The 20,445-nt window shown below is 46.8% G+C and overlaps 1 protein-coding gene across 4 annotated transcripts in view; it reads left to right on the forward strand.

Moving 5' to 3' along the window:
- Positions 1–20,445, forward strand: part of SLC4A4 (solute carrier family 4 member 4) — a 116,368-nt gene that overhangs the window by 20,184 nt on the left and 75,739 nt on the right. For all 4 annotated transcript variants that reach the window (XM_053974898.1, XM_053974895.1, XM_053974896.1 and 1 more), the window contains exon 3: positions 10,832–11,011. In XM_053974898.1, coding sequence (XP_053830873.1) covers positions 10,832–11,011 — 180 coding nt within the window. The remainder of the gene's footprint in view (positions 1–10,831; positions 11,012–20,445) is intronic.

Raw genomic sequence — 20,445 nt, forward strand, 5'->3', positions numbered from 1 at the left:
GCGCCGTGATTCCTGCCAGGCTCCTGGGAGCAGCCCAGCTAAATCACCCAAGAATCCAAGGCCGTGGCATCTGTCAGGGTCACAGGGCACGTATGGTGCTTGGGTGGGTCGGCCAGGGAGCCGCTGCTCAGCCGCTCCGCTCTGCGCAGAGTGGGACAGCCTGGAATTCTCAGCATGCCTGGCAATCTGGGGCACTGCAGCAGCGCCTGTAAGCATTAAAGGCTTTGGCACTTTGGAGAGATCTTATTTGTCTCCATGTTTCCAGCCTCGGTGTTTCTGCAGTTCTCTGTGTGTCCTCAGCTACGTCTGTCTCTCCACAGAGATCCATGTGCGTAATGCGTGTGTGTATCCAATGTGCACCCCAGGTGCGGTCATGGTCTGCATGTATGGGATGAACTGGATGCTCACAGAGTGGTTGTGGTTGGAACTGATCTCTAATTCCAGCCTCCTGCCATGGGCAGGGACACCTTCCACTTGGTTGCTCCAAGGCCTGTCCAGCAGTTCCAGGAATGGGGCAGCCACAGCTTTTCTGGGCACCCCATGCCAGGGCCTCCCCACCCTCGCAGGGAAGAATTTCCTCCCAGTATCTAATCTAACCCTGCCTTCTGTCAGTTTAAGATCCTGTGGAAGGACTAAGATGTCAGGTTGCAGACCTTCGGCTGGCACTTGGTGCAGATGCTTTTAAGTCCCTGTTAGATTCCTGGACTTACAGTGGGGTGTTTTAAAGGAGGTGAGTGTCTGTCAAGAGACTTAATTTCACTGAAAGTGAGCAGAGAGGAGATTGTTTCTTTTCCTTCCATGAGAGGAAGGGGAGTTTTAACCTTTATAAGAAGAGATAGGGCAGCAGGAGTTAGCAGGAGAGAATGGGAAAACTCTCCAGCAGATCATTATAATATGCCTTGGAACCAAGCTGCTTTTGCTGCTTTGTAAGTTGCTTTGAGTTCAAAGAGGCGAAGACAGAATTTTGAAGGTGTCGCTTTGAGCATCCCTCTTCGGCATGTTCTTTGGGAGAAGAGAGGAACATGATTCACTTTGTCAGTGATGCCCACAGGTTATGTCTGTGGGATGGAGATAGCAACTTTGCACAACCGCATCACCCACTCATTTGATTATGTAGTGGTGTGGGGGAGAGGGAAGGACTTGGCTTTTTAAGAAGGGGTGAAAATGGGCATTTCTGGTCAGGAAAATGTTGGGAAATTTTCAGGGTGGGACAATTGTCCCTCGTGCCCTCGCTGAGTAAATGTAGTGTTAATAGAAACTGTACATACCTGACAGAAGTATGTCCCTTGGGCCTGCTTCCAGGGGTTTAGTCCGTCCCTCAGGTGGCACCTCACCCTGGTCCTACACTGGAATGCGTTGCTGTGATATCAGCTGTTGACATTTGGAAATTACTCCACTCCAGCTCCTCCCTACTGCCTGGATCCACGAGAAGGCTCAGTGGCAGATTCGGTGCATGTTAGTTAGGAGGAGTTGCTTGGCTGGAAGTGACCTGGCGAGCCAGGGGATTTGCCTGGGTCTAGGGCAGAGCATGAAGGAAAGCAAGTATGAGTTGGCTTTCCTGGGGGAAATCAGGAAGAGGCACTGCCCTGAGCCGTGCGAGAGGACCCTTCCCATTGATTTAGAGCACTGCACGTTCCTTTCCTTGAAGGTAATGCCGTGCTGCTGTAATGCCCCTGTGAGGAGTGCTGGTATGTGTGACATAAACAGATTACTTAATAACCGATTTTGCAAGAGGGGAAAAGTAAAGCTCCACCTTATCCTGCGAGATAAGGTATTCTTGGCTCTCTAAGTGTAACTTCCCCCGGGCTCGCTGCCACCCTGACTCTGTGGTGGGGTGGAGGATGCTGGGTTTCAAGTCTGATGACTCCACTGCAAAGCCTGAGGAGCGCCCCAGCTCCATGTGTTAGGAAATGAGGAGCAGCATACCTGTCCTGCCTTCCACATGATGGTCAATGTAAAGGTTTCAATAGCACCTCTCAGCCCTGCTGTGGGAGTGAATTCAGGAGAATATGCTGTTAGGGGAAACTTTTCCTAGGTCCTGTTATCATTGTGGCATTTACTGTTGTGCTCTGCAGAGAGGCTAACCCAGGGATTTTGTAACAATGTTCCATAACTACTTGTTCCATTTTAGCACTTTCCTCCTCCTTGCTTTCTATTCTCGACCCGGTTGTGTCATTGCACTTTGCTGGTAGAAAGCTGTGTGATGCCATAAGCCCAAGATTAGTCCTTGGTGGTTGGATCAATGAGGAGAGAGGTTAAAAGGGCAGAGATAACTGTGAACATCTTTACCTGTATTAACAGCAGGCTGACAGTGGGAGAAATGAGCTGTATTTGCCCATATACTTGGATTTCTTTTTCTCCTCTCATCCCTGCCGTCTGTTTTTGATCTGTGACTGTAGGCAGACCCTCCTTCATTTTCAGAAGTAACCAGATGACCTGTTTCATATCAAAGTCTTTAATTGCTTCTGAAATAAATGTGATTTAAAAATTAATCAGGTAACATCTGGTCACAGAATGTGCTCACTAATATTCTTTGGTACCTTTAATTTATGTGTAGAAGCAAACCATGCTGTGTTTTGCTTCAGTAAAACTGAACTAGGCTCTACTCCTGCAAAAGCCAAACTCAGAGGACCTTTGTGCTCAGAGTGCCTTTGTGCTCTCTTTCCATACAGCAGCTGGCACAAGTTCCCTGTGAGGATGATGAGGCCCTGGCACAGGTTACGCAGAACAGCTGTGGCTGCCCCATCTCTGGAAGTGTCCAAGGCCAGGTTGGACGGGGCCTGGAGCAACCTGGGCTAGTGGAAGGTGTCCCTGCCCATGGCAGGGGCTGGAACTGGATGAGCTTCAAGGTCCCTTCTGACCCTTACCATTCCATGATTCTATGCACTTGGGAATGGCAGGTGGATTTTGGAATGCAGTGCTGCTCCACACAGCTAAGTAAAAACAAGACAGGTGGTTTAGATCTTCCCAGCTTTGAAACACTGTGATGAAAGATTTCAGGTCTTCAGATTCTTTCCTTTCCAGCTTTAATTCCCCATGGCATTTTTCAGGAGAGTGCTTACTCTTGGCAGTGTCCAGCAGATCACTGTATGGAATATCATTCTGGTCACTGCCACTGTCCTTCCTCTGCTGTCAGGAATCAGTGTTAGCTCTGAGGTTGCTGGGTGGGCTGAGGAGGTTTTTGATGCCTGCCTTCTCCATGCTCAGAGAGAAAAGCTGCAGTCTGAGTTCAGAGGTGATAACTGGCTTTATGTAAGGCAGCGATAAGCTGGCTGTGCAGGCAGGAGAAGTGGAGAAAACGTTCTAAGGGCAGCTGAGTCAATAGCTGGTGTGGTTGGCCCGTGGTGAAGGAAAGGTGGTGGTTTCTTTGCAGTGGTGATAAGTTTTGTGCCAGCATGTGCTGAGCACGAGGTGAAGGAACGTGTTTCCATACCATTCTGACAGTGACTCGTTTTTTTCCCAGCTCCAGTCAGTTTAGAATCAGAGAATCATTGAAGCTGAAACAGAGCTTTAAGGATCACCAAGTCCAACTGACTGGAAACTATCATCAGTTCTCAGACCTGGCAGTGAAACTACTTTTGTTGGGGCCCAGGTCAGCTAGGAAGGTGGCCCTCACATGGCACCTTGCAGCCTTGGATTGGAGCAACTGCTCTCATTTCACTCAAAATTCAAGTCTAGGTTTGTTTGACTGTCTGCTCCCATCTTCCTCTGCCCAACAGCTCTTTTTTTTTAAGGTTCAGTAACACTGGATATAACAGTTCAGCATGGAGATTGAAAATCAGACACAGGCTTTGCTCACTTGTCAGATGTGAGTCCCAGATGTGCTTGTGAACCTTCCTGGATTTTTCCAGGACATTTAAAATGAAAAGATAACCCAAAATGTGTTGGTCATGTTGCCTGAGCTGGGGCTAGGTAACACAGGAGTGTTGTTCCCTCTCCTACCTGTGCTTCTCGTACCAGAACTGCCAGAGCTGGGCTTAACCTGGAAACTGGTGCTTGGGCTGTAGCTTGCTGGTTTGAGCACCATCCCAGCCTTCCTGGAATCTTGTCCCCTCCTTTCCTTCTGGTGATGTTCCTACTCTGGTAGCAGAACACCAGACTGAAACAGAGACTCGGAAGGGGCTCCCTGAAGGAAGGGTGTGCTGCTGGGGAGGCGTGGGGAGCCTCTGTGTGGGTACTTCTGTGTGAGCACCATTCTATTTGCAGTGTGGCCCTTCCCTCAGACACCTGTTCCAATAAAACTGCAGCCTTGCAATCGAGGGTCGCTCTAAGGCTTTTCCCAGAGAATGGAGGCAGCAGTGGATGCCTTAGTCATCATGCCACAGCTCTTACTTCTCTTGGAGTCTAAATCCTGCCTGCCTCTGTGAGCGTGAGAGTGTCAAGTACAGCTCGGTAGTCAGTTCATTCAGTCTTGGTAATTAATGAGATGGAAATAGGAAAAGATTTTCAGCCAAGATCAGTTCTCCTGAGTGGTCGTTTGGAGCATTTTGGAAGGGGACATAATGTTAAAGGATGCCAGAAAATCCAAAGGTACTGTGCTTCCCAAGAGCTAAATCCAGCAGTCTGGCACAGATCCCCTTCTCTGCCCTGTTCCTCAGAGCCCTGTGTTCTTCAAGTTTTCTTCAACTCTTCTTTCTATTGAAGGCAAGAAGTTCTGGCCAGATTAGATCAGATCACAGCAGGATAGGTTCAGTGGCTTTTCTAACCTCTCACAGCTCCAAAGAAGAGAGAAAGAAAAGCAGCTTACGGGGTTGTGGGTAAGAGTCTCGCAGTGGCTTATGTAAAGTTCAGGGAGAATACCCCCACCACGTGTTCATTGTTCTGTCTGAACAATGCCCACCCCTTTGTTCATTGCCACCTTGCTGACTGACTTTGTCCCATCTACACAAGCAGGATTTCCAGGATCTTCAGGAAGAAAATTGAAGACTATTTTATTTTATTTTATTTTATTTTATTTTATTTTATTTTATTCATTTCATTTCATTTCATTTCATTTCATTTCATTTCATTTCATTTCATTTCATTTCATTTCATTTCATTTCATTTCATTTCATTTCATTTTCCTGTTCAGATATTTTTTACTTGAATTTATGTGAATTCTGTCTTTTATGTGAGCTGTCCGTTGCTCAGCTCTAACTCACCTGTTGCACATGCTTTGCTGGAGTGGCCTCTGAATCTTGTTAGGAATCTGGCAGGTCCAGTCTGGGTCATGGATCATCTGTTTGGAACAGAGGAGTGCAAGCTTTAGGCAAATGGCTAGGCAGACTTCTCTTCTAACTATAGCTTTGTTACATGGGAATGCTTTACATCCCATGCTGACTTTTTGAAGATATTGAAGTGCTAGAAGCCTGATGTTACAGAATAAGAGACAAAGGTCTCTAATTTCCACACTGTCTTCCCCTGCACAGCTCATTCCCTGACCCTCATAGGCATTTCAGTCAATTGACTGCATGTTAAGAGATGAAGGAATGCAAATATATGAAATTATCTTTGCACAAGTTCTCTGTTTGGTTAAGGAACTGCATCTTCCTTGCTGATGGTGATCATCACTTGAATCTTAGCCATGAATTTGGGGTTCTTCTGTTGGAGGTGGCAGACTGAAAGAGATCCCTGATGTTTCTAATCTTGTTCCTTCTTCTTTCCTTTATTTGTGGCATAGTAGCTCAGGATTGTCTCTCCTGAAGCCTCTGCCCTTTTCTGTCTCTCCCCCATGGCAGGCTCATCTCCTGATGGCATTTATCAGGAGGCATTTATCACAGGTCTGTGAACCTGCTACTCAGCTTATGGTTGTTGTTCCCATCGCCTGATGGATTCATGCTGACCTTTTTCCTTGGCAAACTGCTACAGCACAGAAGAATTGGTTAATTGCATACTACTGTTCTTTATAGGAGAGGGGATTTGGATCTGATCTGTCTCCAACTAGTGCATTCAGTTTTGTTCAGATTTCCACAAAGTGCTCTGAATCCTTCTGCCATTTCCCTGACTGCTGGATTTTTACTTGCATGGAAAATGAGTCACTTGGATACCAGCATGTATTGAAAACCCTGTTGGGGACTGGTGGCTGAGCCTGGGACTGTGCCTGGGCAGCCTGTCTAGAGGACTGATGATGGTTTGGCTTTCCCTGGAGACTCAGTGTTTCTGTCCGTGTGCATGAATGGGAGTAGCACGTGGCTCTTGCACAGTGCTGGGGGAGGTCCTTGTGTTCCTTGTTTCTTCCACAGCTGGTGTGAACAGCTCTCCAGTGTGGGGTGTCCTGCTGGCTGTGCACCCCATCCTGGGAGTGCAGAACAGCTTGTGGCCTGGAAGGTGGAGCTGGTTGGGGTGCAGGTCCTGCCCCTCTGCTGCTGCCAGCACCTGCAAACCCCTCTATAGCCAGGTAGAGCTAAGGGCACCTGGCACGTGACGACATGGCCTTTTGTTCTTACTTCTTGAGCTGATTTGAAACTAAGCCGGGCTTAGTTTGGGACTTCCTTAGTGCTACTTTTAGTATCTCCCTTTAAAATGGATCATCCCCCTGATTTATTTGTCCTTCTGAGCCATGGGCTTTTTTTATATTGTTAATTTTCTTTGATTCTCACACAAAATGAGAAGCACCTTTTGCCACCAACCCTAGGCTGGAAAAGCAGGTGCTCTAAAGACCACTGACCTGGCTGTGATCCTGGCCATGTCCTGGCTGGTGCCACCTCTCTCTGTGGGCTTGGCTGTGTGCTGACACCTCCTTGGGCACAAAGCCGTGCCATCTTCTGCTGACGAAGCACGTGGCCCCTCTGGTGTGACTGCAGAGCAGATCTCTAGATGTTGGATGGCGGGGGGTGGGGGCTACCTGAGGCTTTCCATTCCACCTGGGAGTATGACTGATGGCTGGGCTGTGAAAATGGGTTGAGAAGGTCCCACCTTTCATGGAATCACAGTGTGGTTTGGGTTGGAAGAGAGCTTAAAGGTCATCACATTCTACCCCCATGCCATAAGCCTCTGAGTGACATGGCTAGGGCATCCTGAGCAAAGCCCATTTTTCAGGTGGCCCAAAATATTTGGCCAAAGCTGGTGGGGAAGATTTTGGCTTTGTAGCCAACTGTAACCACATGGGCCTGTCGCAATCTGATCAGATTTAATGTGACTCTCCCTGTTCTTTGTAAAGGAGTCTTTAAAGGGATAAACAAAGGCTGGGTAAAAACTGCTAATGCTCAGCTTATTTTCAGTCCTTTGTACATTTTTAATATTAGATTTTGATCTTGTTTTTTATTAAGGTGCTGGTGTGAGATTCTTTATGGGCTAGTCTTACCACGCTCTGAGTCTCAAGAATCCAGTCATGTGGAAAGGATTCTTTCTTAGATGCAGCAGGCAGACTTTATCCTTTGATCCCATAACTTTCAACTCCTGTCTCCAAGTGACTGAGTTTTTGTTTTGCTGAGCAAAAACCATTCCCTAGTACCCTTTTTTAAAAAGAGCTAGTACTTAAAAATGGAGAGGATCATAATAAAGTGGTCTCTCAGAATGGTTGTGATTGGAAGGGACCTTGAGGGTATCTTATTCCACCCCTCTGCCATGGGCAGGGACACCTTCCACTAGGCCAGGTTACTCCAAGCCCTGTCCAACCTGGCCTTGATGATAATGAGCAGATATTCCTGCAGGCAGGGAGGGAATGCTGCATTTCACAGAACCAGCTGGGTTTCACAACCATGCTGCATTTCACAGCTGGGTGATACAGAAGTGGGTTTTCATCAGTAAAACTGATTCAGGGAGTTTCCTATGCCCAAACTCCAAATCTGGGTGCTGAATCATGAACTACTCTTATTTACTAGCTCTTAGTAAAGCAAAAGGTGTGGTTTCAACGGAGTTTTTCCAGGAGAACCTCCCTGATGATGACTGCCTTTTGTTTTATTAATAATCAGATGAAACTATTTTGTTGTGAACTTGGGGCACAGTAAACATTCTCTGTGGTCACAAAAGTCAAAGACTTCAGCTACAGTCAGTGTAAGTCCAAAGAAGCCCCAGTGTCACTTCTAAGAGAACAGGTGCCACCGGGACCTGCAGCTCTGCATGTGCATTGTACGGGTGGGGTTTGAGTGTTGTGAAACAAACACTGGTGTAATGAGGGCCCAGGGGATCATGGATGTCCTGGGGAGAGCGGGGAGGGCCGTGGGAGCAGCCCCCCAGGAGGAGCTGTGCTGGGTGTGCAAGAGAGCAGGGCTGGGTTACCCGAAGTTGAGCTCAGCTCCGTGCTTCCCGTCCTCCCCAGGCTGTGGGATCCTTGCGGTGCGTGTGTGTCACGTTGCGTTTCTCAGGCAGTGGTTCTCATGGGAAAGGCTGGCTTCCCCCGGTGAGTCGGAAATGTCCCAGGAGCCCAGAGCATTGAGAGTATGTGTCAATTGTTTCCTCCCAGGCGCTTTGGGAAGGGAGCCTAGAAGATTATCTCAGCATTTGGAACAATATAAACAGATGCCAAGCACTTCAAGTACATGGAGAAGGAAAATGTCTTGGCCTCCCTGAACAGTCGGGGGAGTGGGGGTGGGGGCGCAGCAAGGAACATTAAATAAGTCTCTGCCTTCAGACTAGGCAAAAGCAGCAAAGTAATGCAGATGCTTGCCTGCGTATATACAAGTGAGTTTCATATTACCAAAATCTCTGCTGTGCACACGTGGTCCAAAGATTAAAGAGATTGTCCAGTTCTGTTGGCAGCATATTAAAGTATTAAGACTACAGGCTCGCTATGATGTGTTTCTATTATCAAGCTGACCACAGAATTCAAGTGATTCATAGGGGAATGTTGTTTAATACAGATACCTTTTGCATCAGGTTTTTGAATAGAGTTTTGGCTGTGAGAATCCCTTGGGGAGGGCTACCACTGCCCTGTCTGTCTGGGGTCACCCCCCACCCTCCAGCTCCTGCTCGTGCTCAGATAAGATCTCCCCTTCCCAGTCCCTGTTCAGTGCTCAGGCCATCTGCCACGTTAAAGCTGATGTTTCCAGTTGCTGGAAGAGCTTTCTGGGTTTCCTTTGGCACGCAAGAGCTAAACTGGATCTTCACGTGTCAGTCTGGGAGATCTTGCTACAGATGTCTCTGTGGCTCTGCCCTTTTCCTCTGCAGTGTGATCCCTTTCCTTGGAGATGGCGATTCTGACAAGAGGCAGCAGACACAGGACCCTGTTCTGTCACTATTCCACTGCCTGAGTTTGAGCCCTGCTCAGCTCCAGAATCCTCTTTCTTCCATCTCTGGAAGTGTCCAAGGCCAGGTTGGATGGGGCTTGGAGCAAACTGGTGTATTGGAAGGTGTCCCTGCCCGTGGCAGGGGCTGGAACAAGATGACCAAACGTGCAAAATAAAGCTTGAAACATGCAAAATAAAGGCCTCACAGCTGGCCTCAGGAGTGTGTGGAATTTGAAATGGCAAATGCAGGGTTGTTTTTCACTGGCAAATCAGTTAGTTACAGAAATGGACTATTTTGTCCCTGAATTTTCAGTTGTTCGGTAGCCAAGACTGGATTTATCATAAGGAGGAATTAGTGACACGTTTAGTTTGTGGGTCATTCATTCACATGAATTTGTTTACGCAGTCTGTTCATCTGATTTGACCACTCTGGGACAGAAACAGGTCCAAACTTGGTCCAAAGTACAGAATCCATCTCTCATTTCTCAGGAGTTACTTTTGTAAGAGCTGCTTTTATAGCTTACAGTGAGATGTCTAAATGATCTGGGCAGAGAAGACAACATGTAAGTGCTTTCTGTAAGCACAGGATATTCATCCCGAGCTGGCAGAAGTGCAGAAAGCCCTGAGAAGAAAACATTTTTATCAGACACAAATAGGCATAATCATTAGCAAATGTGGTTGAAGTGCTTTAGTTTGAAATCCCAGTCTCAGTGCAAGGGCATCCTTGGGATTTATAGCCAACGTATGAAATTTGGCACTTCTGTTACTCTTTAATTTTTATTTTGGAAAGTGTCAAGTAGGAGTTGATAGGAACTTGTGTGAGTAGTCCTTCCTCCTCTGCTGTGTTATAATAACACCCTAATGGTACTTAGAGCATGGGACCTCTATAGTGGCACCTGCGTAAGGTACCTAATGGTACTTTGACTCTTGTTATACAACGGACTGCACAGTCAAGTGATGTAGATTTTGTTGGTCTAAGCTCTTCAATTAAACTGAATCACTTGGCATGAGGTAGTTGTTAAGTTCAGCCAGTGTATTTGGTAAAACAAATGGAAAAATTAGTATAGAATGTATTTGAAAAGCACTCTGTTCGATATTACAAAATGAGTATGATGGCCTTCTGTGGGGTTTATTTTTGTATTTAAATGAGTCACAAGGACAACAGTTATCTGAGTCTGCACTGGCACGTGCTCTCAGAAATGATGGGATAAAAATACTTCTCCAAATGGTAGCTACAGAGCTCCAAGCTCACATCTGGAGACAAGAAAAACAGGACTAATTAACGTTAGGCCAGCAAAGAGGGATAGTTCACTTGCCTTCTGGAGTGGAACAGGGATAGGACAAAGAGTAATGAGTTCAAACTGAAAGAGGGGAAGTTTAGGTTAGATATATGGAAGAAATTCTTTCCTGTGAGGGTGGTGAGGCCCTGGCACAGGTTGCCCAGAGAAACTGTGCCTGCCCCATCCCTGGAAGTGTCCAAGGCCAGGTTGGACGGGGCTTGGGGCAGCTTGGGATAGTGGAAGGTGTCCCTGCTCATGGCAGGGTTTTGGAATGAGATGAGCTTCAAGGTCTCTTCCAACCCAAACCATTTTGGGATTCAAATAAATGCAGCATGAGCTGTGCTGGCCCGTGGTGCCCAAACTGCAGAGTGCTGAAGTTAATATTGGTGTGCTTGTGTTCCCCAGGTCACCACACGATTTACATCGGGGTCCATGTGCCGAAGAGCTACAGGCGGAGGAGGCGTCACAGAAGAAGACCTGGGCACAAAGAAAAGAAAGAAAAGGAGAAAATCTCAGAGAACTACTCAGACAAATCAGACGTAGAAAACGCTGATGAGACAAGCAGCAGCATCCTTAAACCACTCAGTGAGTACTGGTTCCAGTTGTCAGTCATTACAACGTTCTGTTGTCTAGGGATTTGCTTACGGAGGACGAAACTTGATCCACGAAAATAATGGTCTCACGTTGCAGGGTTGGAGTGGTCTTAGCCAGCTGCTGTGGGGTAGCTCTGTGGATTGGAAAAGGCACAGGCTGGAGCAGACATTTCATCCCTCTGTATCACCTGAGTTGGCCCTTGAGGGATGCCAGGCAGGAGCAGGCCGAATGTTTAAAAAGCAATTTGACACTGTGTGTAAAGAGATAGCAAGCAAGGGCAAAGACTGAGTAGTGCCTGGGTAGATCTGTTGCAGCTTCTGCCCTGGCTCTGGGACGTGCACACACTCTGGAATTCCAGTACCCAATGGTTTCAGCCTCATGTGTCACTAACTTGCAGTGCTAACAGCTTCTTTCCCTTTAGTAATTAACCAGTTTTAGGTTTTGAAAACAAAAAGAAGACTCAAATGGAACTTTGCTGTATGTTTGAGTATCTGTAGAGATTGAATATCTGATTATTGACAGGCAGGTGAGGTCTGCTTTGGATGGCCTGTGCCTCTATTCCCACCAGAATTGTTAAGCAGAGGACAGAGGCCTTTGGCTAGTGCCATCACTGTGCAGAGACTGTCACAGGGTTGCATTCCCCTTGCTGTATTCTCTGTTGGCCACAAGCTTGTCCTGAAATCTGTGAGATTGCTGCTTTGGTAGGAGCAGGGGGGAGATGGGAAGGCTGACGGGGTTGAGTATAGCAGAGCAGCCCAGCATGTGATAAAGCTCAGATTACTGAGGCTAATTCCAGATGGCTGGAGCTTCATTTGTAAGTGGAAAAATGCTTCCTGTGTGAGAGATCCATACAACTGCATCTTGGATTGAAGAAATACATTTATTATTTCTCATTTTGAAGTCCTGTTGCTGGGTAGTAGCTGTAGATAGAGACAGTAACATGGGACAAATCAGTCATGTCTTTAGCCTGGTTACCATCTTCAGAGAACAACACCCAGAAAGGAAGGCAAGTCACAGATTCCATTTGCTCTTCTCAGCTCTTGTTCCCTGGTTGTCCCAAAAAAGGTTTTTTGTCAATGCTCAGAAACCAGGAGTTGGCTTTATACCAAAAGATGTCATTACCCATCTCAAAATGTTTTAAACTCAAATGTTTTAAATTTAATTTTTATGTTTACACCTGTGTTCTTTAGCATGCAGGTAACCAGGCCTGTAGAAATTCCTTTTTTGCTTCTGAATGTATCATATCCTAGGGAAATTGTTTGCATGGGCTAAGTGTGCCTATGTTTGAAAACCCATTTCTTCCATCAGGTTTTCATGTCCTGCCTTTAATTTTGCCCATCATTGTGTCTGTGTCATTTGAGGAGGGGTTTGTGGTGTTTTTTCTCCTCTGTTGTTTCTATGCAGTACTACGTTCTTATCTGTACTTATACCTGCAGGTAAGAATATGCAGTCTTACCATCCCTTTCCATCTGCAGTTTTCCCATAGGCTTTTCCACCCTGACCTCTTTGCACTGCAGATTTTTGGAGTGGAATCACATAAATATTCCAGGTGTCTCATGCAGTAGCATTCATATCCCATCCCTGGGCCCTTTTCTCTGTTGTTCACCATCTCATGTATCCGGATACTTTTCCAGGTCCTTGCAGGGACCTGCTGTTTTGTGCTGGTGGCCAGATCTTTTTACGAGCTGGCTCATGTAGCTTGGAGCTCTGTAAAGGAGAGGGGTAGTTCAGATTACTGTCTTGAATTACAAGTTACCTCATATCCCTGGGCTTTTTCCTCTTCTGAAACTCTTGTCTTCGGAGCTGACCTGAATTTTGTGATTCCCACCCTTTCTTTTGCTCTCTGAGATGCCTTTGTTTTCTCTCCACCAGCTGTCACACAAGTGTGTCTGACAGAAGCCCATTTCTCTCCAGGCAGCAAGGTACCAGCTTAGGCTGGTGTCCAGTCCTGGCAATCCTGGCAAGAAACCTCAGTTAGAGCCCTGGGGTTTTAATCTTCATCCCATAATAGGCATTGACTGAGGGGTGGGTGCCTCAAATTCAATTTCAAAAGAATATTAGAAATAAGGAGCTGGGAAATATTGCCCAGCAACTTTAATGGAATTGGGAGGAAGCTGAAATGAACTGTATTACCTATATTTAAGGCAGTCAGTGTGGAATATCAGAAGCTGAAATATGTGTGTTTGAAAACAAGGAAAATCTGATCTGACATGAAGAAATCTCAAACACTGTGATTTTGGGTCCAACATATCTCATTTTAAGAAATCCTGAATTTATACAGGATTTTTGTTGATTTTTGCAATTATTACCTTGGCCAGTATTAGACACTGTCAGTTCAGCTTGGGTATATAACTGGTGATTTAGTTTATCTTCTAATACATGGACGAGTATACAGAGCTTTATTTGCAAAATCTTTAATAATGTAGTTGTTAAAATAATTTGTAGAAGTTCAGGGAACAACTTGATTGTCCTGTATATCGAGACTTTTGTTTTCCCTGAGTAGAAAGCTTAAGCTAGTTGTGATTTGGTACTTCACTTGGAATTCTTGATCTGTCCCTAAGGACCACAAGCCTAAGCTTCAGTATCTTACCTGAAAATGATTTCTCAGCTTCTTGGATGAAAACTCTGCAATTAGACTTGGACCAAGTCTGGGTTTGACTCACTGGGTCAAGCTTCTCACAGCAACCGAACCTGATGGAACATGTCCACTGATACCAGCAAGAGAATAAACAGGTCCAGAAATGCAAATCTTCCCTAGAAAAGTCTTGTTCCAGTTCCAAACCAGTCTAGCTGTGCCTCTGTGTTTGGTAATTGGTGCAGTCTGGAAATGTCAGTCCTTATTTTTTTTTTTCTTAGTCTGTGTCCAGCTGAGCCAAACAAGCCAAACTCTGGGAGTTATAGACAACCTTCAGCTCTCCCATCTGGAGAGAGCTGGGCAGATGGAACGTGTACAGATACGTTTTATCCTAAGGAAATTACTGCTTGGGAACCATGCCTCCTTCACAAATCCAGACAGGGATACTTTGACAGACTGAGGAGGAGGCAGGAAGGCAATGTTCCCTCTGCAGAGCCCTTTCAGGACATTCCAGGCCTGCGGGGCTGTCTCTGCTCTCCGGGAAGTTTGGCATTCACACCCTGGTTCTCGGGCAGGACTGCAGACTATGACAAATCCCTCTTCCAGGTGAAACATCCCAGCACCTCTCGTCTAAAAGCACCTCCTTTAACCAGCCTAGCCTTGGTTTCCATTTAGGGCCAGTCAGGAGGAAACGCTTTTTAGGCTCTGCCTCACCAGGTCAGCTGGTGCTTGTGTCAGCACAAAGAGGATGATGTAGTTTGCTGCTGCTCGCAAGGGATGAGACAAGGGAGGAACAAGGAAGGCAGATGAAGTTTCTCTGAGTCCATTTCCGTCTTCCTCATTCTGTATTACTGGTGTGCAGAGATTTTCCCATGAGGAAATGCATCTCTACTTGATCTGAGAAGGGGTTTTTTCTCATTGTCTGGTAGCCCTCCAAGTCACTTTGGCTCACCTCCCTGGCTCAAACCCAGGTGCTGCAATACTTTACTGACTTTTTAAAACCACTTGTGGGTCTGACAAATTCTTACTGTCAAGAATAGAATTCTCTTAGTGCTTGCAGCCCTGAAGAGAGTAAAACCTGATTTTTGCGAGGTGTCAGAATGTTGCCATGTTGATAAATATAACTGCAGAATCTGAATTTTGGAATAACTAAAAGCAGGGATAAGAGGACCCATATAAAAAGAGAGGAGAGGGATGATATAACAGAGAGTTTTAAAGGTTTCCAGTTGGCTCAGAGAATTCCTCTTGCACCCACCAGCAATAGTTCTTAAGGGTTTTAGTAAAAATCCTCTCTTGAGCCCTCAGATTGTGGGTTTGGAGAAGCACTTTTCCTGTTTGCAGGGAGTCATTCCATTAAGGTGCAGTTTGAGGCTTGTGCTGCCATTCCACATGGAGTGCATCTCTCCCACTGAAGGTGAGGTTTTGGTTGGATGGATCAGATTTGCACTGGAAGCAGGTAAACTTCTGGTCCTTCTTCCCAGCTTGGAGTGCCTGCTTTGCAGGAAGAGTTTATTGTGGACAATGTCCCATTTGATAGGTTGCCCAAAGAAATGGTGGATATCTCATCCCTGGAAGTGTTCGAGGTCAGATTGGACAGGGCTTGGAGCAACCTGGGGTAGAAGAAGGTGTCCCTGCCCCAGGGGGTTGGAATAAGCAGATCTTTAAGGTTCCTTCCAACCCAAACCATTCTGTGATTTCCACTGAGGAGTGCCAGTCTGACTGGAATGGTCCATTCATAAAAAGATCGAATTAATTCAACAAGGATATTTAGACATCTCTTTAGGAACGCTCAAGCTTGGTGTCTACCTTGAAAGTTCATTAAGGCAGGTGCTATAAATAGCAGGAGAGAGCTACAGGATGGAAATAAATGAACCTACTTAGCAGAGCAGATGCAGCACAGTCAGGGCTGTGCCAAGAGTTCTCTTTCTGTTCGTGTTACTGGATTTTTCAGCCATCCAATTTCTTTCCTGACTTTTCAAGACATGGGCTGGGATTTTCCAAAAGCTTTTATCCTCAGCTCACCACAGTGAGGGCACTGACAGTAGTTGAGAAATACCAGGCAGGATGGCCAGAGCTTAATTGTTTTTGTATTGGCTTTTTACATGGGGAAAGTGGTCGGGGAGACTTTGCCCTAAGCAGAAGGGAATTTTGCTGTTTTGGTCTTCAAGAACTGCACAGCAGGCTCTGGACTGGTCCCAGGTGCTGGAGTCAGTTGAAAAAGGCCTTCTTCTGCCCCTCCAGTGGTGCAGGGAGCATGCTTAGGTCCACTGTAGTGCAAGTGCAGAGGTGAGTTAAACACAGAACTAATTAAACACAACTGCTTGGCTTGCAGATGTGCCCTCTGCGTAGCTGGGGGCCTGGCAGGGTGCAGCTGGCTGTGTCCATGGGAAAGGGCATGGGAAGGTGCTTGGGGCAGGCAGGCTGTGGGCAGGGCAGGTGAGGAGGTGCTGACACAGCCCTCGGTGCGTCGGTCGTTCCCACCCTGCCGAGGAGGGCTTGCGTAACGCCGGCAGAGACTCCTGATCCTGGGATCGGTGTCTGGCTGCCTGCAGCCCACCCTGCTTCCACGGTGGGCAGGGGCCTGAGAGCCACGGGCTCAGAGTGGTTAGTGTTGGAAGGGACCTCAAACCCACCTCTAGGCCCTGCCATGAGCAGAGACACCTTCCATTACTCAGGTTGCTCCAAGCCCTGTCCAGCCTGGCCTTCAACCACTTCCAGGGGTTGGGTGTCTGCAGTGTCCCTGGGCACCCTGTGCCAGGGCCTCACCGCCCTCACAGGGAAGAGTTTTTCCATGATACCTCATCTAACCCTGCCCTGTGGCAGTGTGAAGCCACGAGGGTGCCGATGGTGGCAGTTAGTACTTCATGAGGTGTGGGAGTGACAGAGATGTTGGAGGGGATGCTTCCAGCAGCAGCTAAGCCCAGCTGCCTTCACCTCTTCCTCCAGCTCTTTTCCCGGGAGAGGGTCAGGATGGCATTTTTCTTGTTCCTGTGGCCTCACTGCAAAGCCCCCCACCTCCCACTGAGACTCTGGGGCAAGATGAAGGGACATGCTGATAGGAGGTTGGGTCTAGATGTGACCTTTCACCCTAGGCAAAGGCTTTCCTTTTCTTCTTAGCAAGAGTACAGGCTTTCACTTGGACATCTAATTAAAGAAAATGCTGTTTTTGCAATAACCCTTGCCTAAACTTGTGAGATTTTTTTCTTTTTTACTTTGACTTGTGCATGTGCCAATCACATCAGGGCTTGTTACAGGCACTTCTGTTTGTTTAAAACACTTTGCACTTCCCTTACACTGAACGTCCATCTCCCTCAGATAAATGCAGAATATACAGCATGGAGCTTTCATTGCCTGCACGTGACAGCTTGGAAAGGAGGTCAGGTTTGGATTTTTTTATTCACTTGCAAAGTCCAGATTTCTGATGGGTGTGATAAAAGGTAGAGCTAAACTTCCTCCCTCCTTAGGTGTGCCCTGAGGCTCCCAAACACAAAACCAGCAAGTAATCTGGTAGTTAAGACAAATGCCGAGCACCTCAGGTACAGGGGATTTGTTCTTTTCCAGCTCCAAAGAGTCTGAGAGTTGGGATTTTTCTCTCCAGGGTAATTTCTGAAGTTGTTTTTCAGAGTGAGGGATGGGGAACAGGAGCAGTTGTCCCTGGATGAGTTATGTGCACTGACTGATTAAATTTGGGCATGGCTCAGGTACCTGTAGAAAGCCTGTAGGCACACAGTTTGTGGAACTGGGAGTGGGGCTGTGGCTGAGCAGCGGGCTACAGCTGTGACAGGCAGGTGAGCAGCATTGCAGGTAAGGAGACAGGGAGTGCCCAGGTGTGCTGCCCAGTCAACAAAGGGAACAGAGGGCACGCAGGTGCGATGTGTGACCATGAGGGGTATGGAAGGTTGAGTTTAAAGAACAAGAAGGGCAGATGCTTGCAGCCTTCTGCAGTGGTGTTACTGTGTATGGGCTGAAGCTCTCTGCAATTGTATGGTGGCACTCTGTGTATTGTGGCTGTCTCGGCTGTGACATATGCTGCAGCATATGCTGCGACAGAAGCGCACGTGTGCGGACGTGCTCGGAGGTGGCACGTGGCATCTGCACTTCCCCCTGCTACCAGCTGCCTTTTGGCTACTCCTGGGAGCTGGTGTTGGAAGTCTTCAGAGGGACAGCTATGTCAGGGGCCTCGTGCAAGTGAAAATGCATCTCACCTCAATGCAGCAGTGTTCCCCATGCTCTCTGTCTTCTCTGTCCTTCCCCAGCCTCTGAAGTGCCACCAGACGCTCTTGGGAAGGGGCTGTTCAGCCACATAAACCAGCCCAGCCCTATATGTCTGCCATCGTGCGTGGTTCCTCAAAAGAAATCAGTAGTGTAGGCTGAAATTCCCTTCTTCTTGACTTGTTCCTTGTGTACTGTGTTCCTGCAGCACTTGTGTCACTCAGTGTTTGTCAGTCACCTCCAGCTGCAGCGAGGCTGGTGGGTGCCTCAGGTGTCACGTAGGATCTAGAGAGTCTTGTATTCCTAGGATTTCAGTGTTCCTGGACCGTGATGATGTCAGAGTAGTGCTGGGGGGTGAAAGGGAGTCTGTTGCCACGTGCTATGTGAAACTGTCCCAAGTGCCTGGGCATGGAATATTGTGGCTGGAGAGGGGAGTATTTTCCACCTGTGCAGAAACCAGGATGAAATTGTTCTGGTCTGAATTCTTCAGAGATGTCTGGATATGTCTGAAAGCAGCAGCCCCTGGGGGAGGAAGGGGGAATGAAATCGAGAAATGATAAAATGATAATGGGCTTTTGGTGAGGATTATTCCTGAGGGCAGTGCATTTAAAGGCACAGTGCCAGCTCTTCAGGGAGCTTTTAAAACCTGCCTCTACTCTTTCCATCCTTAAAAAACAACCACAGCAGTTGCCATGGCAGTGACACCAGTATAGACAGCGGGGCTGTTGAGCAATTCCACTTAGGTTGTTGTCAACTTGAAGCGATCAAGATCCACAGCCCTGAAGTAAAAAAATGAATTTGAATAAGAAGTACAAACACTTCTTGCTGCCCTTTTGGCTCTCACACCCGAATGCTGCCACCCTCCTGCCACACCTCTGAGTTTTCTCTACAATTTGAAGAACTGATAGAAATAGTTTTGGGGTGAGTCAAAGTTTAAGATTCTTCTATAGCTGTAACCTCTCCTTGGGAGAGGAGTTAAATTCCTAAACTCCAGCTGGTTAATATTAAATTAATTGTGGCAAAGTTTGAGGTAAAATAGCAAGAGTTATTTGACAAATTGGGTCTGGGCAAAACAGAGAAAATGCAAAAAAACAGAGAAAAAGCAAGCTCAGTCTCAAAATCCTTTGGTTTTGGGGTAGGTTGAAGTGACACAGTATTTTCATTTATTGGTCACTTCTGCCTCAATTAACTGCATGTTTTCTTAGATCTGTGACTAAGTCTTCCTTAATTGAGAATGGTCTTTGCTGCTTTTTTCCTGACCAGACAATTCTCTTAGAAATCTTCCTTGGCCCAAGGGGACACAATTAGTCATGTAGATGTAGAAGAAAATAATTCAATATAACCTACACATGATATTTTAAGCCACAGGGTGTGTAACTGTCTACTTGGTGGATTGAAAGTGGTTCTTCAGCTTCAGCTTGAAACTTCCTCTGTGTTTCAGTACCAGCAGAGATGCCTTTGGGAAGATTTTATGGGGCCTTTATTCCCACTTTGTCAGGGTAGGCTATTTATGTTTTAGATTGAGCAAAAAAGAGGCTGCTTTCTTTCCTAGTATGGGGAAGACCTGCTTTAACTGGAGCTTGCTGTGTTAATCTTGTGTCTTGAACTGATGATAGCATGTGCCACTATAATTACCTAAGCCACCTTAATGCTTTGCCTAATTCTGTTCCCTGTGTTCACGTGAAACTGCTAAGGGACAGAAAAGTCCAAGGAATTTACCATGTGGGGAAAAAATCTCTTTTAGAAACATTTTGATTTGAAGCCAGAGCTGTTTCTCCAGCTGAGAAGGGCTGAACTGGGGATATGATGGTTGGTACTGCAAAGCTGCCCTTTTTGCACTAAACTCCATGTAATTCTGTTGGACAGTGTGGGAGCAAGCCATCCTAAAACTCTGCATTTCTCTATATATAAACAAGGGTTTATCTTTTACTGTCAGTATAACCAACACCTGGATTTTCTTCTCTGAACCCTTCTTTGTGTTTTCAGTTGCCTCTTGTGAACCTCATTGAACTTCTCCTGTTGGTACCATTTCAGATTTGATCCTTGGTCTAGCTGTTCTTTGAAGCTAGTGTCCTTTTTTTATTATTATTCTTTCACCAGTAAATTGCCCATCAGCAGAGCTAGGGTAGGTTTGCCAGTCACTTGTTGCTTCTGCCCTTGGAAAGGGGCATTTGGCCGCTCTGGGAGGGGCAGGAGAAGGCTTAGAGGGTCAGGATGGGTAACAGGGGGGCTCTCAGTGCTTACTGCGCTTGGAACCGAGTCTCCTCTCATCCCAGGAGGGGCAGAGAATTATGTCCGTGACCTACTAACCTCCAGTTGGGATTGTGGGTTTGGGAAATGAGTGCACAGATGGCAACACTGGGATGGCAGCAGATGCTGCTGATCCAGTGAGTGGAATCGACTGACGTTTCAGCAGAGTGGTGGAGAGCAGTGCAGGGGTGTCTGTGGAAGCAAAGCACAGGGCTGCTCCCTTCTCCCTGATACCAGTACTTTCTGAGCCCTTTCCTTTTCACTTGGCTCCCCCAATTTATCTTCTCCTCCAGTTCGAGCTGGCACAATGACAATGCAGATGATTTTGATTGGAGGGGGAAGCTGTTAGGGAATTACATGATTAAGAAACATTTGGAGGGGGAACCAG

The sequence above is a fragment of the Vidua macroura genome, chromosome 4, assembly GCF_024509145.1.
Source record: "Vidua macroura isolate BioBank_ID:100142 chromosome 4, ASM2450914v1, whole genome shotgun sequence".
Classification (NCBI taxonomy): domain Eukaryota; kingdom Metazoa; phylum Chordata; class Aves; order Passeriformes; family Viduidae; genus Vidua; species Vidua macroura.